The sequence below is a fragment of the Lathyrus oleraceus genome, chromosome 5 (assembly GCF_024323335.1).
Source record: "Lathyrus oleraceus cultivar Zhongwan6 chromosome 5, CAAS_Psat_ZW6_1.0, whole genome shotgun sequence".
NCBI classification, from domain to species: Eukaryota; Viridiplantae; Streptophyta; class Magnoliopsida; order Fabales; family Fabaceae; genus Lathyrus; species Lathyrus oleraceus.
This window is the reverse complement of record NC_066583.1, coordinates 33,916,003-33,935,089: the sequence shown is the minus strand read 5'-3', so window position 1 is coordinate 33,935,089 and position 19,087 is coordinate 33,916,003. Positions and strand designations below refer to the sequence as shown.

The 19,087-nt window shown below is 36.1% G+C and overlaps 1 protein-coding gene across 1 annotated transcript; it reads right to left on the bottom strand.

Annotated features, from left to right (window-relative positions):
* Window positions 1-11,125: 11,125 nt before the first annotated feature.
* Window positions 11,126-14,241, bottom strand: LOC127082888 (endoglucanase 2). Its single transcript, XM_051023115.1, has 6 exons — window positions 13,608-14,241; window positions 12,816-13,099; window positions 12,296-12,733; window positions 12,071-12,218; window positions 11,815-11,981; window positions 11,126-11,728 (listed from the first exon to the last, which is right to left on the bottom strand). The coding sequence occupies exons 1-6, from the start codon at window positions 13,819-13,821 to the stop codon at window positions 11,396-11,398; spliced, it is 1,584 nt and encodes a 527-aa protein (XP_050879072.1). The 5' UTR covers window positions 13,822-14,241; the 3' UTR covers window positions 11,126-11,395.
* Between the last annotated feature and the right edge of the window lie 4,846 nt (window positions 14,242-19,087).

Genomic DNA, 19,087 nt, shown 5'->3' with positions numbered 1-19,087 from the left:
ACAAAGCTCAGCATGGAGAGATCTTTCTAAAGCATGTATTGATTTGATGAAATAATGAGATCGAAATTTTACCAGTTCTGAAGTGCAGCTGAGATTCAGTTGTTATTTGGCTTCAAATCTTCGAAACAAGTGAAGCTCCTAGTCCCAAATGATGAATGCTTGGAACAGTTCAAACCCAACTCTGCCATGGATGATGCTTTGAAAAACCAGTCCAGCAAAACAGCCTTACAGTTGGAGAATGGTGGTGGAAACAAGCTCACAATGCTGTTTAGATGGTGGATCGAGCAAGGCAAGGTCAAGTTCTCTTGAGGTTTTTGAAGATTTCGAAAATGGCAAGAAAATGAAGTTTTGAGAGAGTGAGTGAATTTTTGTGTTTGTGTGGCTGCTAGGGTTGGAATTGACAGAAAATGAGCCTTATATTAGCTGTTTAGTGTTGGCTAAGTGGAATGCTAAACATAATTATCTCAAATGAATCATTTTGGTCATTTTGCTAAATTTCACCAACTTGGCAAATGGGGTGTGTGCTGCACGAATTGGGCTTGGCAAACATGTCCCAAATGACATTTCTGAACTATCTCAATTGGCAAAAGGTGTTAGAATTGGTTATTTGGAAAAGTCAAAATTCAACCTCACTTGAAATTAATTAAAGCAAGTTCAAAAAGGCCATTTTGCATGGTGATGTTTTGATGCATGATGATGACATTTTTGGAAAGAGGGGATCAAATATGACTTGTAGGAAAAAACCCCACCCAATTTGGCCAAATGGTTTGAGAGATATGGCCTTTTGAAGTTCAAAAATTTTTGAGATTGAATTGATCATAACTTGCCAACCATACATGGGAATTGAGTGTTCTTGGACTTTTTGGAAATGGGAGAACAAGATCTTCAACTTTCATGTTGGGCAAAAATTCATTTGAAGCTTGTATCATGATGTAAGTTTAGGCTCAAGAAGTTTCCATTTTTGGCAGTTAAAATTACAGGTCCAGTTTCTATTTTTGGAAATTTCTGATTTGGCTTCAAATTCTTCAATGATGTCGTTTGCCATGATATATGAGGCCTATTTGGACATGAATGAACTCTCTCAAACCAAATCTATCCATTAAAACCATAAAATCAGTCACAATTGACCAAGTTTGACTTTCTAGGGTTTCTGACTGATTGTGCATTGACTAATGACCTCTGAGCCTCCAATCTTTGACCTAAACACTTCAAATGGACCCCCAAGTCATGTGAACATGTTGGACCAACCCTAGGGCCTTGGCTCAATGAAAAACACACTTGCTTGCTTGGTTGACTGATCTCCTGATCAGTTTGACCTAATTCTCCTGATGATCTTGCACTTGGGCAAAAGGGACAATGCAATGTTATGCAGTGGACCATGTTATGTTATGACCTAATATGAGAATGTATGTACAATGATAGGTGCAAATTTGAGGTGCTACAATTATGTCATGGCTTTAGTTCCCAATTGTATGTTTTATTGTTTTGGCATAAGAGTGTGGAAGAAATCAAGGTTCAGTCTGATAGTGCGAGAGTGTGAGGAAGGAATCAGATAGTGGAAACTAGGCATCGATCCTAAAAACAGCGAGAGCGCTTTAGGCATCATTTAGGATCTCATTTACTTTCAAAAATACGCTTTCTAATTAGAACGAGCGAGCGAGAGCAAAATCCTGTGGTTATGAGGTGTGATCTTTATCGATAGCGCGAGAGTGTGAGACGGGACCTTTAAATCGACATTTTCTACATAACACAATAGAATCATATTTTGTGCTCAAATTCTACCTAAGCCCTTAGGAACACGGAATCCATATTTCGGACTCATTTTTATCATAACTTTTAAACTGTTAGAAATTAGTATTTTCATTCCCGTTCATAACCTTATAACCTTTAGCCTTAGCTTTGCACTGCAACAATAGATAACATTAGCTTGACCATTAGTCTCTGTGGGTTCGGTAATCTTTTAAAACTACACGATAGACTGTGCACTTGCAGTTATCATCTGACAGCCACGTCTGGACGCGATCAGTTTGCTAGTACAATTTTTTAAAAAGAAAATGATATATTAGGAAGTTTGGTGGTAGTTTATTTTAATGGATAGATATTTGATTTGGATACCATCTTACGTATCCATAACAAGTAGTAACATCAAATTCTAGACTGAAATAAGAAAGTGACAATAGAACATGTCGACTTACAAATTCCATGGCTACGGAGTGGAGGAATTTCCCTTATTTTTTCCTTTATTGTTTCAAATTATATGTTCTCAAAGTTTTGACTTGTCTTTCTTCTTAAAGACAAAATAGGCAGCTATAAAATGATGCTCTAGCTAAGAAGGATATCCCATAAATACTCATTCATCTTCTGAGGTAGCAACTACGACGACTCCAAAGGAGGATTGTTCCTTGGGAAATCTTGACGCTTTATCTTTCCTAACACGTCCTTATCCAGAACGGTCGGAGACGCGGGGTCCATTCATCCAACCTTTAGGTGAGGATGTCATGGGGTTATCATCAAGATGAATATGTGAATGTTCACATATGAGAGGTGTTGATAGGGTTCCTTCGAACGATGAGTATGTTTTCAAAAGGCATTGGAGCGGGCATCTAAGTTCGGGGAGGTCGGGTAATGGGAAAAACTCACTACCAAACCTAATGAACCTGTCTTCATTGTTCCTTGATTGTCCAAGTCCTCGTATAGCTAGGGAGCTTCGATATTTTGTCTCTGAGGAGGACTATGTGTATTTCGCAGGAAAGACCAAAAATGTTCTTCAAGAAGACATGGCAAAGATTTTGTATCCGATGTGCAAGGTGTCTGTTATCTTGGATTTCGAAGTTATAAGTAAATGTGACATCTTGGTGCCTGAATTCCTTCAAAAGGAAAAAAGAAAGGCTTGGAGAAAATATTGGTGCCCTTATTATCAAGAGGCACCAAATTCTGAGTAAGCTCACAGGGTCGGATAAGATATTGAGGAAAATGCAATATGAGGTAAAATTATTTAGGTATCCTCCCTTATTGGTTGAGAAAATGCATGTGTTGACTTTGGGGATAAAAGAGAGGGATACTTTACTAACATTAATATAGAATGTGTTGTTCGACATATAGACAACTCTTACCAACGTGAACAAATCTTTTAATTCTTCTCACAAGATGAAAAGAGAACTGGATAAGTCCTTGGGTGAAACACAAGAAGATTTAAAGAAGCTTCAAGATGATATGCGGAAGATGCGTTATAAGAATGTTCACTTGTCTAAAGAGTATATGAAGGCTATGGAGTTTTGTTACTCTATTATATATGTGGATTTCAAGAATGCCTTAAAGCATGCAGAAATTTATACTCCTCTTCCTTGCCCCAAAGTTTATACTTGGTTCGAGGTTGGTGTAATGGGGTTTCACCTCATACGTTATAGAGTGACTAGCTACCAAGAGGGGCTAAGCTCATACCACCATCTGTATTTTCGATATTCATTATCCTTGTTTGAGAAAATTACGTTATATGGGTTGATTCCTTTTAGTCGTACACTCATGGTGTTTATGACGATGCCCATTTTGCTTTAGTCATACTTGTCTTTGCATGATAACAGAGAATTCATGGTAAAATTCATTTATTTTCTAAAATTCGAAATATTACATAGTAAAGTAAGCCTTTACATATACTAGTAAAACTACATAATAAAAAATACTAAGTTGTTGATTTATTGGCCTAGGTAGTGTCTCCTTGGTGATGAATTTATTCTCATTGGAGTCTCTTGGGTCAGTTATTATGGCGGAACTTTAGGCTATCTAAATATCGTTCCTTGGCTATTTTTTTGGGATAAATATTGTGTTACCCTCTCATTGTTTTCTCCTGCATTCATCAAGTTAGGATACTTCATATTGTACCTATTATGGGACATCGATGCTCATCATGGTGATTCACTAGAATTGTCTCCAAGCGCTTCCTGAGGTTGGTGTTGTTAACTTCTAAGACGCTTTTCTTCTTTTGCATGTCTGATATTGTCATACCCCAAAATTTACCCTCCTTTTTCCTTTTTTTGCATAACTCATTTGCATACAGCAAATCATATCATGCATTACCATTGCATTTGGTCATGAGATCACAAGCATGGCCACATTGTTGGTTTGTATCTTAACATTAGGGTTTCATCTTGTTTTTTCTTGTCAACTAACCCCAACTTCAGTAATAGATGGTACTTGTTTATTCTTATGGTGTATATAGGTGATCATGCTCCAAATCAAGGCAAGACAAAGGTCTTTGGTCAAGGGAAATGCAAGTTTACTCCATGTGATTCAAAGGTGGTTCATGTGTTTATTTCCATGCCACATCACTCAATCCTCAAGCTTTTATCAAGATCACTCAAGCCCTAATAAATTTTTCATCAAGACTTGCTCATTATATCATCACTGTGACTTGGGATGCAAGAAAACATCAAGTTTGCACAAAAGGGGTACAAGTTGGTTTGACCTAATTCGCAAGTATGCCATGCCTTTGTTCCAAACTCCATAACTTCAATTTTTATCCAATTTCCAGGTTTCTTTGAGCCAAATGTGCCTTTTGAGTCCCTGTACAAATTTTCTTCAAGGTTCAAACACCAATTCAATCATTAAAGACCTCATTTGTGCAAAGGACCAAGTTGCCAAAATGGGCCAAAACCTTATCATTACCCTTACTTTCCACCCTGGCCATTTTCAGCTCAAGTACCATTTTGATCCCATTCCTTTTGCATATTGTTAAGATTATGTCAAAGATCATTTGGCCTAAGTTTTACTCAAAATGCATGAGGGAATCAAAAGTTATGGTGTCATCAACTTGGGACCTCAAAATGACGAAACATGCCTTAAGATGCTTGACTAATTGCCCAACCTAAATTCCAGGTCACGGCCTCTACTTCCCAAGCATGTAACTTCCACCTCAAACATACTTTGGACTTGGTTCTTTTTGCATTGTATTATACTCCATGAAAGGATCATTCAGCTCAAAGAAAATTGGAAAATGCACGAGTGGATTGGATATGGCATAAGCATGAACATGGTGACCTAAACTTTGTTTTGCACCGTGACATATAATGTGGAGTCATGCAAAAATCAACTTGGGACCACTTATCACACGTGAAAACTTATTTCTCATGACCAAAAGCATCTGACCATAACACAAAATGACTTGAAAAGCGCCAAAATCACGAGTTTTATGCCAATTTTTGACATGGTTTGAATCTTAGATTTTCATATTGGATTCACACGTTTGGGATCCAATCTTACACGAACCTTGACCTCATTTCATTCCCTATATATAGATCAACGTTTTGCCTCATTTTCAAAGCTTCAAGATCCAAGAAATCCCTGTCTCACTGAAACTCAAAAGCACCCCAAAACCAGTTTATGGTTCCATCGATTCAAGCTTTTACCTTCGAGTTTCTTTGCCCAGAAAGCTTCACCGGCATTCTCTGAACCTTCTCCAACTGGAACCAAGCTTCGAGATTGCCTAAGTTGCCCTAAATGTTTCCACCATCTTCAACCTTCGACCTCGACTTGGACAAGGTATTTACAAGTGAAATTACACTTCAAACAAGTTACCATTCTCTTCGTGTTGTTTCACTGATTGAAAGCCCTCATATCTCTTTGATTTATCTTCTGATTTGGTCATTAATTTAACTTTAAAGTTTTAGAGTTATTCACGAGTTTGAGAAAATTCTCTCTACTTAGAGCAAATTAATTGCTCTGATGCAGAGAGATAGGGACGATGATGGTAGTAAAACCTTGCACGTATAATGTTTGAGCTCAAAACTCTCAGTTCCTAAATTTGCAAAATCAAAAATCTGGAGGTTGAAGACAAAGTGCTTTGCACGCTTCAGAGGAAAATTTGAATCCTTTGGCCAATCAGAATGTGCTACCTTCATAGTGTTACATTTAAATGTTTTCTTTTTCTATTTTATTTCTTTTTATTTCTTTTTCTTTAAAAAATCATTTTAACTAGCTCCTTTATTATTTTTAGTCCAAATTTTCTTCACAATTTCATAAAATTATTCTCTACCATATACAATTTTTCCATATTTTTTAAAACTATTTTTTCATTTAATTCATATTTTCTTTTATTTTTCATTTAATTTCTATTTAACTTTTTTATTTTAATTATTTTAGAACATTTTTCACCCCAACTTTTGAGGTCAAATTACTTATAATTTTGTTGACCTCCTCCATTTTTCTTGGACTTTTATTTGGTGTTTTGATACCCTTTTGACATTTTCTCTTTTATTTTCTTTTATTAATCATTATTATCTTTTTTTTAATCATTTTTTGTTATTCACTTGATGTTTTGACCTAAGTTGATTGCTTGGTTGATGAGGTCTTCCACATCTCAAATCATTGATAGATGGACTTGGGGTTGATTCAACCTTCTTTGATTCAAAACTGTTGATAGATGATCATGAATCATCTTCAATACTTTGCATCATTGATAGGATATCCCTTGATGCATCATATTTTGAGTCATTTGATTTGTGGATAGATTGATCCCTATGTGATCGCCTTAGTGAAGCTAGTGGAAATGTACCTGAACGCATCGCACGCTCGAACATACAACAGAGTCGTCATCAAACTTTATTTATTCCCGAAGGAAAGGGAAAACATCGATAAAACCTGGGGAAAGAGAAATTGGCTAAGGAAGTCGGTTATGCAAGGGGGAGGTATCAGCACCCCTAACATCCATGGTACTCCATGGGAACCGTTTTGATTATTCTAGCTCGAATGGGTGTTATATCTAAGGAATACTCGCAAAAGAATAAGGGAAAAAGAAAAGAAATAGATAGAGTGCTCGGTGAGGATTATGGCCCTCATGCCTACATATCCTTATAGTGCAATAAGGAATTCAGAGCTCTGTAGTTCATGGAACTAGTGTGGGAGATGAAAAGAATTTTGATCAAGGTATGGTTTGAACTAAAGGATTGTATGATTTAAACTCCAACAAAGGAAGAAATTTGAACCCAAGAGTAAAAATGGCATTGACCAATATGTGGGCTAGCCTAAAGCGTCTGCCACTATATGGTATAGCCGAAAACAAAGAGAATTAAGTGTTTGTGTACAAGAGAAACAACTCTTGGTTCACAAGGTGACACAAGAATGGAGCTCAAAGAGATAGTGTATTTGGCTCGAAGATAACGGTATATCACATGGAGTGAATGAATGTAGTATTATGAATGCATCATGGAGATGGATGGGGAGAAATAAATAAATATGCTCGCGGAGGATTTGAACCCTCGTGCCTGTGTATTCTTATTGTGCAATGAGAAAATCAGAGCATTCGTAGTTCAACCCACTACGGCTGAAACAAAGGAAGGTAGATTGATTGCCAGGGTACACAAATCTTAGAGGAAGAAAAAGAAGTGTCAAGGTTCACAACCTGTTAGGCAAGGTATCACTACCAGAGTTTATAATTCTGAAGGCAAAGAACTGAACTGCCAAGGTCTATAACCCCAAAAGGCAAAGGGAAAGGATGCCAGAGTCCATAACTCTCAAGGCAAAGGAAAGCACTGCCAAGGTCCACAACCTGATAGGCAAGGGGATTTCCAAGAGTCAATAACTATACAAGACTACTCAAAGAGATTGTCAAGGTATATTACCAAGTGCCAAAGTCTATAACTCCATAGAAACAGAAAGAGTTTGCCAAGGTCCACCACCTCATGGGGGAAAAGAAAGATTGCCAAGGCCTATTACCTTATAGGTAAGAACAGGTTGCCAATGTCCACCACCTCACAAGGCAAAAAAGTTTGAATTGCCTGGGTCCATAACCCTACAAGGAAAATGGAATGCAAATGTCTATCACCTCATAGGCAAGGAAGATTGAATGAAATAGGGTGTACAACCACAAGGTGTTAATAGCAAAAATGCTCCATTATTGAAGTGTTGAATGATTGATGCTTGCTTTAATAAGACTTGTCAATTGTATGATTCAAATTACACTAAAGTCTATGAACAAAGGTGAATACCTTGAGCAACTGGTTCATTCATCCCGCACCTAAGAATATTCTAGACAAGGATAGGAATTCTCCACTCTCATCATTCTTTGTCACTCAAGGCTCATGGCATATAACTCGAATTAGAATTGACAAGTTGTTGATAAGAGATCCTGATGGTTGATCTTGATGATACAGTGTTTATTGTAGAAGAATACTTAACAATCATTTTATTTGAATTGTGTAAAGTCTATTAATATAGGTGAATACGATGAGCAACTGGATCATTCGTCCTGTACCCAAAGATATTTAGAATGAGTTAATGGAATTCTCCAATCTCATTCATTCTCTATTTCTTAAGGCTCATGCCACACAATCTGAATTATGATTGACAAGTGTTGATACCTTTGTTGTGCTTGAGAAGTAATCCATTTTGCTAGTTATGCTTGACTGATGTTGACTTGAAGTCTTGATCTTGTGTTTGAACCTTGAGGTGTTGAGCTCCTGAGATTCAGCATATCCAAAATAGCTTAAGCACAATGGACTTTCCGTATCAAGCGATAAGAGTTTTTTTATCACTTGAATAGGCTTGGGAATTATACAGCACAATACGAAGGATTTGGTTGACCAAACTGTCCTTTAGTCAACATTAATCAGTGGGATTGAAAATATTAGTTGGACTATGTACAATAATAAACCTATTGAATTGATCAACTAAATAAAAACAGAAAAATCTAATTAAGGCTCTAAAATAAGGGAACACGTATTAAAATCAAGATTTTTAAGCCTTAAGGGCACAACGGTCATTATGTTAAAAAAGAAATAATTAGGAGAATGGTCTCTCATAATCAATTTTTTTGTCAAACACTAATCCTAATTATCTAATTATTCTAAAAATGGCCTAATTAAAATTTTATCATTGATTAAATTCTAAAAAAAGTAATTAAACCCTAAATTCTTAATCTAACATGGAAATTCTAATTAAACTAATTAAAATTCTAATTAGTATAATTAACCATGATTAATCCTAATTATCCTAAAGTTGCTAAATCCTAAAATTTAACTAGTCAGATTAACTTGAATTAAATCCTAATCTTAAAACCTAATTAAACTAATTAATTATAATCAAATAACTAAGGGATCAAAGGGGTACAACAACCTGTATTTGGTGGTGCATCCACCAACCCACTGTTTGGGCCCAAGAACAGCACCATTCAGCCTAATATGCATGGCTTGGAGCGCTTGGGAAGTGCAGGGTCTAATAATCCATTAGCCAAGAACAAAAGAACATTTCCATAGCAAAACGCTTGGGCTAGCGTTCTTGGGCCCATTAATCACAATGTTGATATTATCGTAAACGAAAATCTACTATATCCACTTTCCTTTAACAACGAGTATCACATCACCAATCTCCACCGTTCATAATGTACCTTTATGAGTGCTGAATGTTATGACCAAAAATCAAGACGATCCGATAGTTGGATTGTGAGAAAACTTCGATCTTGTGGGACTGCTCTGTGCTGAATTGGGACTGTGGAAATTTCACTCTTCTTTCAAATTTTCTTTTGTTATTTCTCACCTTATGAATTGTTGACCTAATTCTCTTTATTTTAAAATAAAAAAGGCTTACACGCACATGGGATACTAACCCATATTCATTTGGATCACTCCAAATAGGAGGGATAACCCAACAAATTCCTCCAATCGACTAGTTGGAGGGCAACACCAATCCGGCTACCGTGCAACAAAACTCAAACTTTCTCATAGGCAGTACCTTCGTCAACATATCTGAACCATTGTAATTTGTGTGAATCTTCTCAATCTCCATCAACTTGGAATCTAATGCATCAGGAATCTAATGATAACGAACATCAATATGCTTCGACCTCGAATGAAAGGAGAAATTCTTTGATAAGTGAATGACACTTTGATTATCAAAAAACAAGACATACTTTCTTTGTTTCACACCATGTTCTATTGCAAATTTCCTCAACCATAACAACTCTTTTAAATCTTCCACGACAATTATAAACTCGGCTTCGCTAGTAGAAAGTGCAACACACTTTTGTAACTTTGATTGCCAAGCCACGACTCCCCCGACAAAAGTCACCATATACCCCAAAGTAGATTTTCGATCATCCAAGCTTCCGGTTAGATCCAAATCCGTATACCCAACCAACATAGGTTTCCTACATCCCAAGGTTACCTTTAAATTCTACGAGCCACGCAAATATCTCATTACCCACTTCACGGTCTCTCAATGATCTTTTTCGGGATTTGAGAGATAATGACTCACTATTTCCACGACATGAGAAATATCGGGTCTTGTACAAACCATAACGTACATCCAACTACCAACGGCCGACGAGTACGGAATGTTCTTCATCCGTAGATGGACCTAGTTTATGACTAAGCTTGAAACGAGAAGCAAGTGGAATGCTCACCGCTTTAGCCTTATCCATACTAAAACGCCAAAGAACTTTCTCCATATACATTTTTTGTGACAAGTACAACTTTTTATCATTTCAATCTCGAACAATTTCAAACACAAGAATTTTTCGAGTCTCTCCTAAATCCTTCATAGCAAAATATTCACTCAAAGTTTTCTTCAACTCTTCCATTCTTAAAATATCATTTCCAACAATTAGCATATCATCCACATAAAGAAAGAGAATAATGAAATCTCAATATGAAGAGCTTGTCAAGCACATGTTTATCTTGCCAACTTATCTCAAAAGTTCTAATAAAGGAAAAATAACCACAGCATCTCCCACTATTATAACACATCAATGAAGAACATCATCTAATGGGAGAAAAAAAAACAGTCAATATCAATGAAGAACCACTGTCATCCTGAAGGGCTGCAACCACATCATCTTCCACTATTATAGCACATAAAAATCTTGATAAAAAGTGCATCTTGAAGTAATGATATCCAATTTTAAGTAATGAAGATTAAATTAACACATTTAACAACAAATAAAGTTTGACACAACTTGCATCTAGTACTTGATTATGCAGTGGTTAAAAATGTTGATGCAATTGGCATAAGAAAATACACATTGGTCATCATAATACATTTTGTATAGCATTATATTTAGGAATATATTTTATAAAAAGCTGGATATCAATGGCTATTTCAGTCAATAATGTGATCACACTCAAATAACACCACCAACAACAGCAAGAATCAAACAATATATTCTACAAACAAGCACAACATCCAAAAGCTGTTGAGGTAACAACTCTAAAACAAAATTCACCCATATACATTAACAACCGAACTATCCAGACACACCGGTTCTACACACTCATAAAATCAACCATGTAGTTACAATATCATGATCAATACACTTACAATAAGTAATGACCAAGAAATGAATAAAGCTACATAAAACTCAAATTTGAGCGAACTTCTTTCGAGTGGAATCGACGTCATAGAATACTGTTTAGGTAAACGATTGAACCGCAGAAGACGTGGTGACTAAACTTGACAAGAGACCAACTATGACAGCACTGTTATACGTGCTTGGTTCCGCTTGCATAGAATTGTTCCGAGAGTCGATGTAAGTGTCATTTAAGAAAGGTCCGCCAACAAGTGCTCCGGTAGCTACATTGGGATTTGGATCAGATGAATCCAGATATTTGAAGCCGTCTTTGCAACCAACTTTTGCATTCGCCGGAATTGATGCGCCCCTGTGATGAACGAATTGCGGGAATTTGTCTCCATATCCCACCAGATAACTCATATGCAGAGGATTCTTGCCCAACACGTAATCAGCCTGGAAGTATTAGGAAACAGATTTTCACTTTAGACACGAGTAACTCGAAGCTGATATTCTGCGAAAATGATAACATGGATGCATACCTGAGATCTGGCAAAGTTTCGAAGATCTCTTGGGGTGTAGGAATCTGAATCGCAATTTATTTTGGGAGTTTGCGATGTAAGCATATAGTCGCTGTAAACAGAAGCTAAGAATGCCGATGCAACAGGCTGCTGCAAAGAGTTCCATTCGCTCACCCATATCAAACCATCTGTATCAAAGAAAAATAAAAATCTAATTAGAAAACATATAGCAGTTAAAATATATTACTAAAACTGGAATCTCGGCAGTTAACATTACTATCGGTTCTGCTCGTTGTGGCCGTTGGAGAATTTGGAAGAAGGCCGCACATTACAGCCTCGGCAGATTTCCGGTATTTTTGAAGGCCAGAACCATATGAACTTGAAACACCCTTTGTTTTGAAGAAGCTTATTCTAGATAACAAAACCTGCATTAAGAAGGTTTATTAAAGCAAATACATACATAAAAGCAAAGTTGGAGAAAAGATTCGAATGTTCTTCATACCTGAGTTCCGGCGAGCTTGTTGTCCCAACTGAACCAGCTTGGGCTTCCGAATTCAGCATACTCGTCTCCAGTTTGGCCAGTCACATACTCAAGGTAAGAATCATCGCCGGTAGCGTGATAGAGCCAGGTAGCTGCCCATAAAAGCTCATCACCAAATCCAGTTGAGTTATAATATGTTGCGACTTCAGGTATACTCACGCTGTAAATCTCCTTGTAATTGTCCGCAAAACTAAATAGCTGTTTTGCATGCTTGAGGAGAGTGCTTGAATAGGTAGGATCTGTCTTTTTGAAGACCAAAGACGCCGATGCCATGGCTGCTGCAGTTTCGGCTGCAACATCTGATCCGGGAGAGGATGTGTTCACTTGTAAGAGGGGTCGGGCCTCGGTCATTGACTCAGGTCTATCCCAACACTTGTGATCGGCAACAGGATCTCCGACCTGCCGCGTCGATTTTGATAAATGAAACTTGATAGGAAACAAATTCTGGAAGAACATCAATATAGTATTCACACTAACTAACCTGAATATACAGAACATTCTCGGAAGGGTGAGCATTGACGAGAAAATCAGTGATCCACTTGAGCGAATCTTGAGCTGGTTCCAATTGTCCAACCGCATCCATTTGATCTCCATATTCCAAAATCGCCCATGATAGTACCGAGGCAGTAAAAGCCATTGGAAAACCAAACTTCATGTGATCCCCGGCATCATACATTCCTTTTGAAAGATCTATATTTGCTTCTTTTCCATCCTTAAGAGACGAATCCCCTCTCCAACTTATTTTATTGTTCTCTAACTTGCCAGCTACATGACATGACATGAATCAAACATACGACGGTTAACTCGACTAAAATATGCAAAACATGTACACCATTAACATGCCAGAGATCAGACACGCCGAATTAAATGTCTCATATATTCTCATTACGATCTAAAAACGACGAGCATAAAAAGCAATGTTCTAAAAACCAAACCAAACCAAATCCGGCGATTCAATTCAACTAGTTGAACCCTAAACCCACCCATACTACGGTTCAATTATTTTAGCAATTTGGTAACAGTTTTGTCTCAGTTCAAGCTGTTTAACGCAGATGAACCATGATCCCAAATCGACCGCACGAAAGACCATCCATACCCTAATAACTAACTATCTATTATCATTAGCATATTTAGTCATTGAAGCTAGAACATCTAACAGATAAAGATACAGACAAAAAAAAATGAACAGAAACAAAACAAAGGTATCCAATTAATGACATCAATAATAAACCAACAACATTGTAAAATGCAAAAAAAGAAAAAACATTATTACATTTTTGTATATCGAAGAATTGCATTGCCGTTTTGAGAGCAGAAGCATATTTCTGTTCAATGGCACCAGGAGGACCCGGAACCGGAGCTGGTTTATCAGAATCGTTATCAGTTTTCTTCTTAATAGCATAAACAACAGCGCCAACAACAAGAGCCAGAATCACAAGCGCAATAAACCAACCACAACATCCTCCTTTCGACCTCTTTTCCCCCATTATGCAAAAAAAAAAGCGCGTTTCAAAAAAGCGAAAACCACAAACTCAGAATCAGAGTTTGGGTAGTTTGGGGCTTAGATCTAAACTTTTTCTATATTAAATTTAAATCCCAAACAAACACATTGTTGTTTTTTGGTTGCTTAAAAACTCAATGTAGCAACTTCCTTAAACGGAACATAGAAAATTGTTTTTATTACAGCTAAACGACAACGAATGACAACGACAATGGCTATGTTTGGAAATATGTTTTGTAATTGTATGAATTCAGTTTTGGATCGTCTAAACGGAACAAAGAAGGATCAACAACAACAACCTAGTACAGTGTTTGGTTGGGTTTAAGAAAACGGATCTAACCCGACCCGGTTACGGAGAGAATGCAGTTGAAAACGGTGGTTACGGCTACGATCGATCTCGCGGGAGAATATTTCTGGAAGTATCTGAAGTAGGTGAGTATACCAAATATTGAATGACGGTAATGCCCTTGATGAAGTTATGTGATTTTGGGATTTGTCGGTGGGTTTGAAGGGTATAAAAGGAAAGTAGGGAGTCAAGAGATTGACTGATGCTAGCATTGTCGGTGGGATTGTAATTGATCTGGACCGTTGATTTGCTGGCTGTTGAGAAAAGGGAGGAGAGGTTGAGTGAAAATAACCCTTTACCTTGACTATTTATTTTACTTCAACTTTAATTAAATTTTTGATGTGTTTGTGTCTCTAACGTGGAGGATTTTAGCTTTTTATTTATTTTAGTGTTGTTGTTATAGTCTTTTTAATTTGTTTTTGTTTCTTGTTGATAACGTTGAGCATACTAACAAAAAGAAGAATAACATCAATAATGTAAACCGTTGGTCTTTCTTATTCCCACCCCTAATCATCCCTTAATGAAATTAGTATTTGAGTAAATTTCCATCTTTAAAGCATATGATATTTGAATTAATTCTAATATGGATTAGTGATACTTATGATAGGTAAATCATTATGATAGGCGGATGAATCACGATAGAGATATAAAATAAGTAGTTTGCTAAGAGTGTGTAAGAGATGGTTAGGAATTAGTTTCAAGTGAGATATGTTTTATAACTAATTTAACGATGTATGTTAAATTCTTTTGAGGGAGAGTTTTTCCATCCATTGAGGTCCTACTCGACTCGAGAAATTATTCTCTGCAATTTTGCACAGAGGATACCCGATTTCTACCTACAAAAATTAATGTGGGATCCACTCATTATATAATAAGTAAGAAGTCATTTGAATATAGTATGGAAAAATGAAGTGTTACACACTCAATTTTAATATGGTATCAATCACTTAGATCATTCACCTTCAACATTTTACTCCAAGAGCTTCAAAGAAGTTATATTGTTTTCAATATTTTTCAAGATCTTTAGAGAAGTTTCCTTTTTTTTCACAAAGTTTTAGAGAAGCTTTAGTAAATTAGTCATTCTCAGCTTCATAAAATCTCAAATCTTCATCCTCATCGCATCGAGCTCTTCTTCTCAACAATTATATGGCTCAAATTGATCATTCTGATCAAGATTCGCAATAATCTCTACAACTTTCCCAAAACTTCATTTTCTTATTTGCTCATTCAAATTCCTTAAGTAGTAACGTCTTTGGCCAAAAAAAATTCATTAAAACCCATAATAACAACTTCCTCTTGTGGAATCAGTGGGTGCAAGCATAAACCTCGCCACAAAATGCACAAATTTGTGGTTAACCCTCAAACTCATCACAAATTCAAAGCTAAAGGTAATCATCAAGATAGAATCACCTTTGACGAGTATGAGGCGTGGATTGTACAAGATCAAACTTTGTTCATTTGGTTGTTCTCCACCATCTCTAGAGCAGTTCTTTCTGGGATTTTTTTTTTGCAAACATGCATTTAAAGTGTGAGGCATAGTCCATAAACACTTTGACGCAAGGATGAAGTCCAATTCACAAACTTCAATTGAAAGTCAAGTCTACAAAGAAAACAAATATGCCAATTCTAGAGTATGCACTCAAAATTAAAGCCATTATGAATTCTCTTCTTGCAATTGGTGACATGGTCACCGAAGAAGCACAAACCAATACAATTTTGGATGGTCTTCTTGAGGAATACAACCCATTTGTGGTGCAGATCTATGGTAAACCTGGATCTCTTACTCTTTATGATGTAGAAACATTGTTGTGTTCTCAAGAGGCTCAATTGGATAAATTTAGACAAGAATCGTCATTATTGACTATTTTTTGCAAATCTTGCACTTTTCAATTTGAAACAAGATGGTTATGCTAATAGGGATGGATACTCTCACACCAGAGCTCAAGCACATGACCTTCGTGGTTAGGGAAAGGGTCATGGCTCTCAATTGTTATTGGGAACAAACTACATGTCAATTATATGGAAAATATGGATAAGTCATTCTAAACTTTTGGCATCAATTTTATGAGGAGTTTATTCTAACTATTTCTAGCTATCAAGCTTCTCCATTTGCAGTTTGTAGCCAAGGTGCTTCAACTTCCACAAAGTCTCAGAACAATGACTAAATTTAACACGTTTTTTACTGCTCTTTTAGTTACTCATAATTCACCTGACTTCGCTCGAGAATTGTGTGTCTTCAGATCTTGATTCTCAGGTGTGGTTCGTAAATTCAGACACCTCACATTATCTTACTTAATACAATGCACATTTAAAAAAATAGTCATTCTTAAATTGACCTAAACAAAGTATGTGTAGGAAATAGGTAGAACTTAGATATATACTTATTAGTTCTTCTCACTTTTACTCCACAATTGTGCCATACGTTGCACTAAAACCTAGGGATATGTTTCTAGTTCCTCCAATAACAAATAATTTTCTATTTGTTTCTAAATTTTCTAAAGTTAAAAAGATTATTTTTAATTTCATTCTGATTGTTGCTATGTAAATCTTAGGCATCTAAGGTTGTCTTATTAGAGGAATTTCTTGACACAAATGACCTGTTTAATTTTCCAACTTTGTCCTTGAAATCCTCAACACCTAAAGCTCAAGTTGTAAATCAAGTTTCTTGTCTCATTGTGAATAATGTTGTTACAAATAAGTCAGCCACCAATGCGCGTTTTGTTTCTCCAATATTCTCTACATGACATTCTAGGCCAGGACATGTCAACTTTAGTTCAATTAGGACTGCATTGAATTTATGCAACATTTCTATACCAAATAAAGGCTCTTATGACTTCTTTAATTCATGCAGTCTAGGAAAATTACATAGACTGCAATCACCTTTATCAAATATAGTGTGTCATTATCCTTTTGATGTAATACATACAAATTCATGGGGAGGCTACGACTTTTCCTTCTAGTTGTGGTTATCGATTTTGTATTGCTTTTCTGGATGCATTTACAAATTATACTTGGACTTATTCTCATAAGAAGAAGTATGATACTCTTACTATATTCAAGTTGTTTCATTCCTAAGTTAAAACAAAACTTAGTGCTAACATAAAGTCAATACAATATGATTATGGGGGAGAATTTAGGTCACTCACCAAATACCTAGATGTGTTAGGCATCACTCAAAAGTTAACATATCCTCATACCTCTCATCAAAATGGAAATATAGAGAGGAAGCATAGGCATATAGTAGAAATAGGACTAACTTTACTTGCTCATACCCATATCCTATTACATTGGAATCACAGTTTTAACATTTGTGTATCAATAGACCTCCTACAAAGGGACTAAGTGAATCCACCTTTCTCTTTCATGCTCTACACACTATTTTTTGTGATTATAAGTTCATCAAAACCTTTGGACGTGTCTGAATTGCTTCTCCCAAGTCCTATAATCATAATAAGTTTCAATTCAGAAGCTCTGGGTGTGTGTTTTTGAGTGAAGGTGAGAAAAATATACATAAAAATGAGGGGTTTAATTGTGTATATGAAAGTTTACTTCTTTTTCTTAAACCTATTTCAGAACCTAAGATGTCAAGCTCAGATTCTGATCCAAGTAAGAGGTTGAATCAGATCAGATCCTGACATCAGAGTTTATTACATAACAGAATGTAAAATCAGAAGTAAATAAGTAGACACACAATATACCTTGGTTCCTCTCAACCCGAGAGTAGTCCAATCCATTTGCATCACAAGAGCTTTTTACTATAATCAATCAAATTACAATTACTTATGACAACTGCTCAAGACTTCCTACTCAATCAAACCCTGAAAGAGACTTCTTGCTTAAATCCACGATTCAAGACTTCCTACTCAATCTAACCAGAAAGAGTCTTCTTTTCTTAAACCATCGGTTCAAGACTTCCTGCTCAAGCACTTGTGCAAAAGACTTATTTTCTCAATCTAACCATAAAGACACTTCTTGCTTAAACACACAGTTTAAGACTTCTTATGCTCAAACACTCAGCTTGAGACTTTGCTTGCTCAAACACAAAGTCTGGGACTTTTACATATTCTAAAAGCAATTTAGGATAGTAAATACAAATGCTCTTGATACTCTTATCAATGATACACATTTAGAACGCATATTCTAATGTCTTTAAGATTTCTAAGATAAATAAATATAATAAATCTTAAGACCCTACAAGCTAACAAATATACAAATATATTCTTGCTTGTATCAGATGCTTTTTGTGTTGTGTGGTTCTGCTGACAACTTATTCAAAGACAACCACATTATTTGAATCTTGAGCCCTTTCAGAGATTTCAACAATAACCAATAAACCAACATTGATCATCTTAACCAACTACTTATTCATATCCTTGAACTTCCTTTCATAAGTTCAGGAAAATAGCCATTTGAGGTAGATTGTTTGAAGAGATTAAGAACTAGTTCCAAGGAAAATTTAGAGTTGTCGCAAGATTGATATTTTAATCATATTTTGTATCCATTCTATTTGAAACGGTAACCATAACAGTTGGAACTAGGTAGCCATGGGTATGGGCGAACAACTTAAGAAGCATGGCGATAAATCAACTTTCTTGAGCCATGCGTATTTAATGCAGAGTTGACAAGTCTAGAAATTTAGGGCTTTGATAAGATAAGATTGATTTGGTACAATGTACGGATTCATATGCACTCCATGCCTTCAGAGGCGATGAACTAGTTCAGATTCTGGTCAATCAGAATCAGACTTAGAAATACTTCTCCACATATCCTTTAAATCAGGATATATTTTATGCTTGTGATCTTGCACATTTAAACAACTATTATCAAACCATATTGTTCTTTAAATACACCGATATCGTCAAAAACTTTTAAGGGAAAAAGCAAATCTTGTTCCAAAAATCTCCCC

What these genes read in the sequence shown, in the direction of transcription:
- LOC127082888 (XM_051023115.1), bottom strand. Translation starts at nt 13,821, where the DNA reads ATGGGGGAAAAGAGGTCGAAAGGAGGATGTTGTGGTTGGTTTATTGCG. An exon ending in ATTCTTCGATATACAAAAAT is followed by an intron (nt 13,100 to 13,607) that starts GTAATAATGTTT and finishes CATGTCATGTAG; the next exon opens with CTGGCAAGTTAGAGAACAAT. An exon ending in CACAACGAGCAGAACCGATA is followed by an intron (nt 11,982 to 12,070) that starts GTAATGTTAACT and finishes TCTTTGATACAG; the next exon opens with ATGGTTTGATATGGGTGAGC.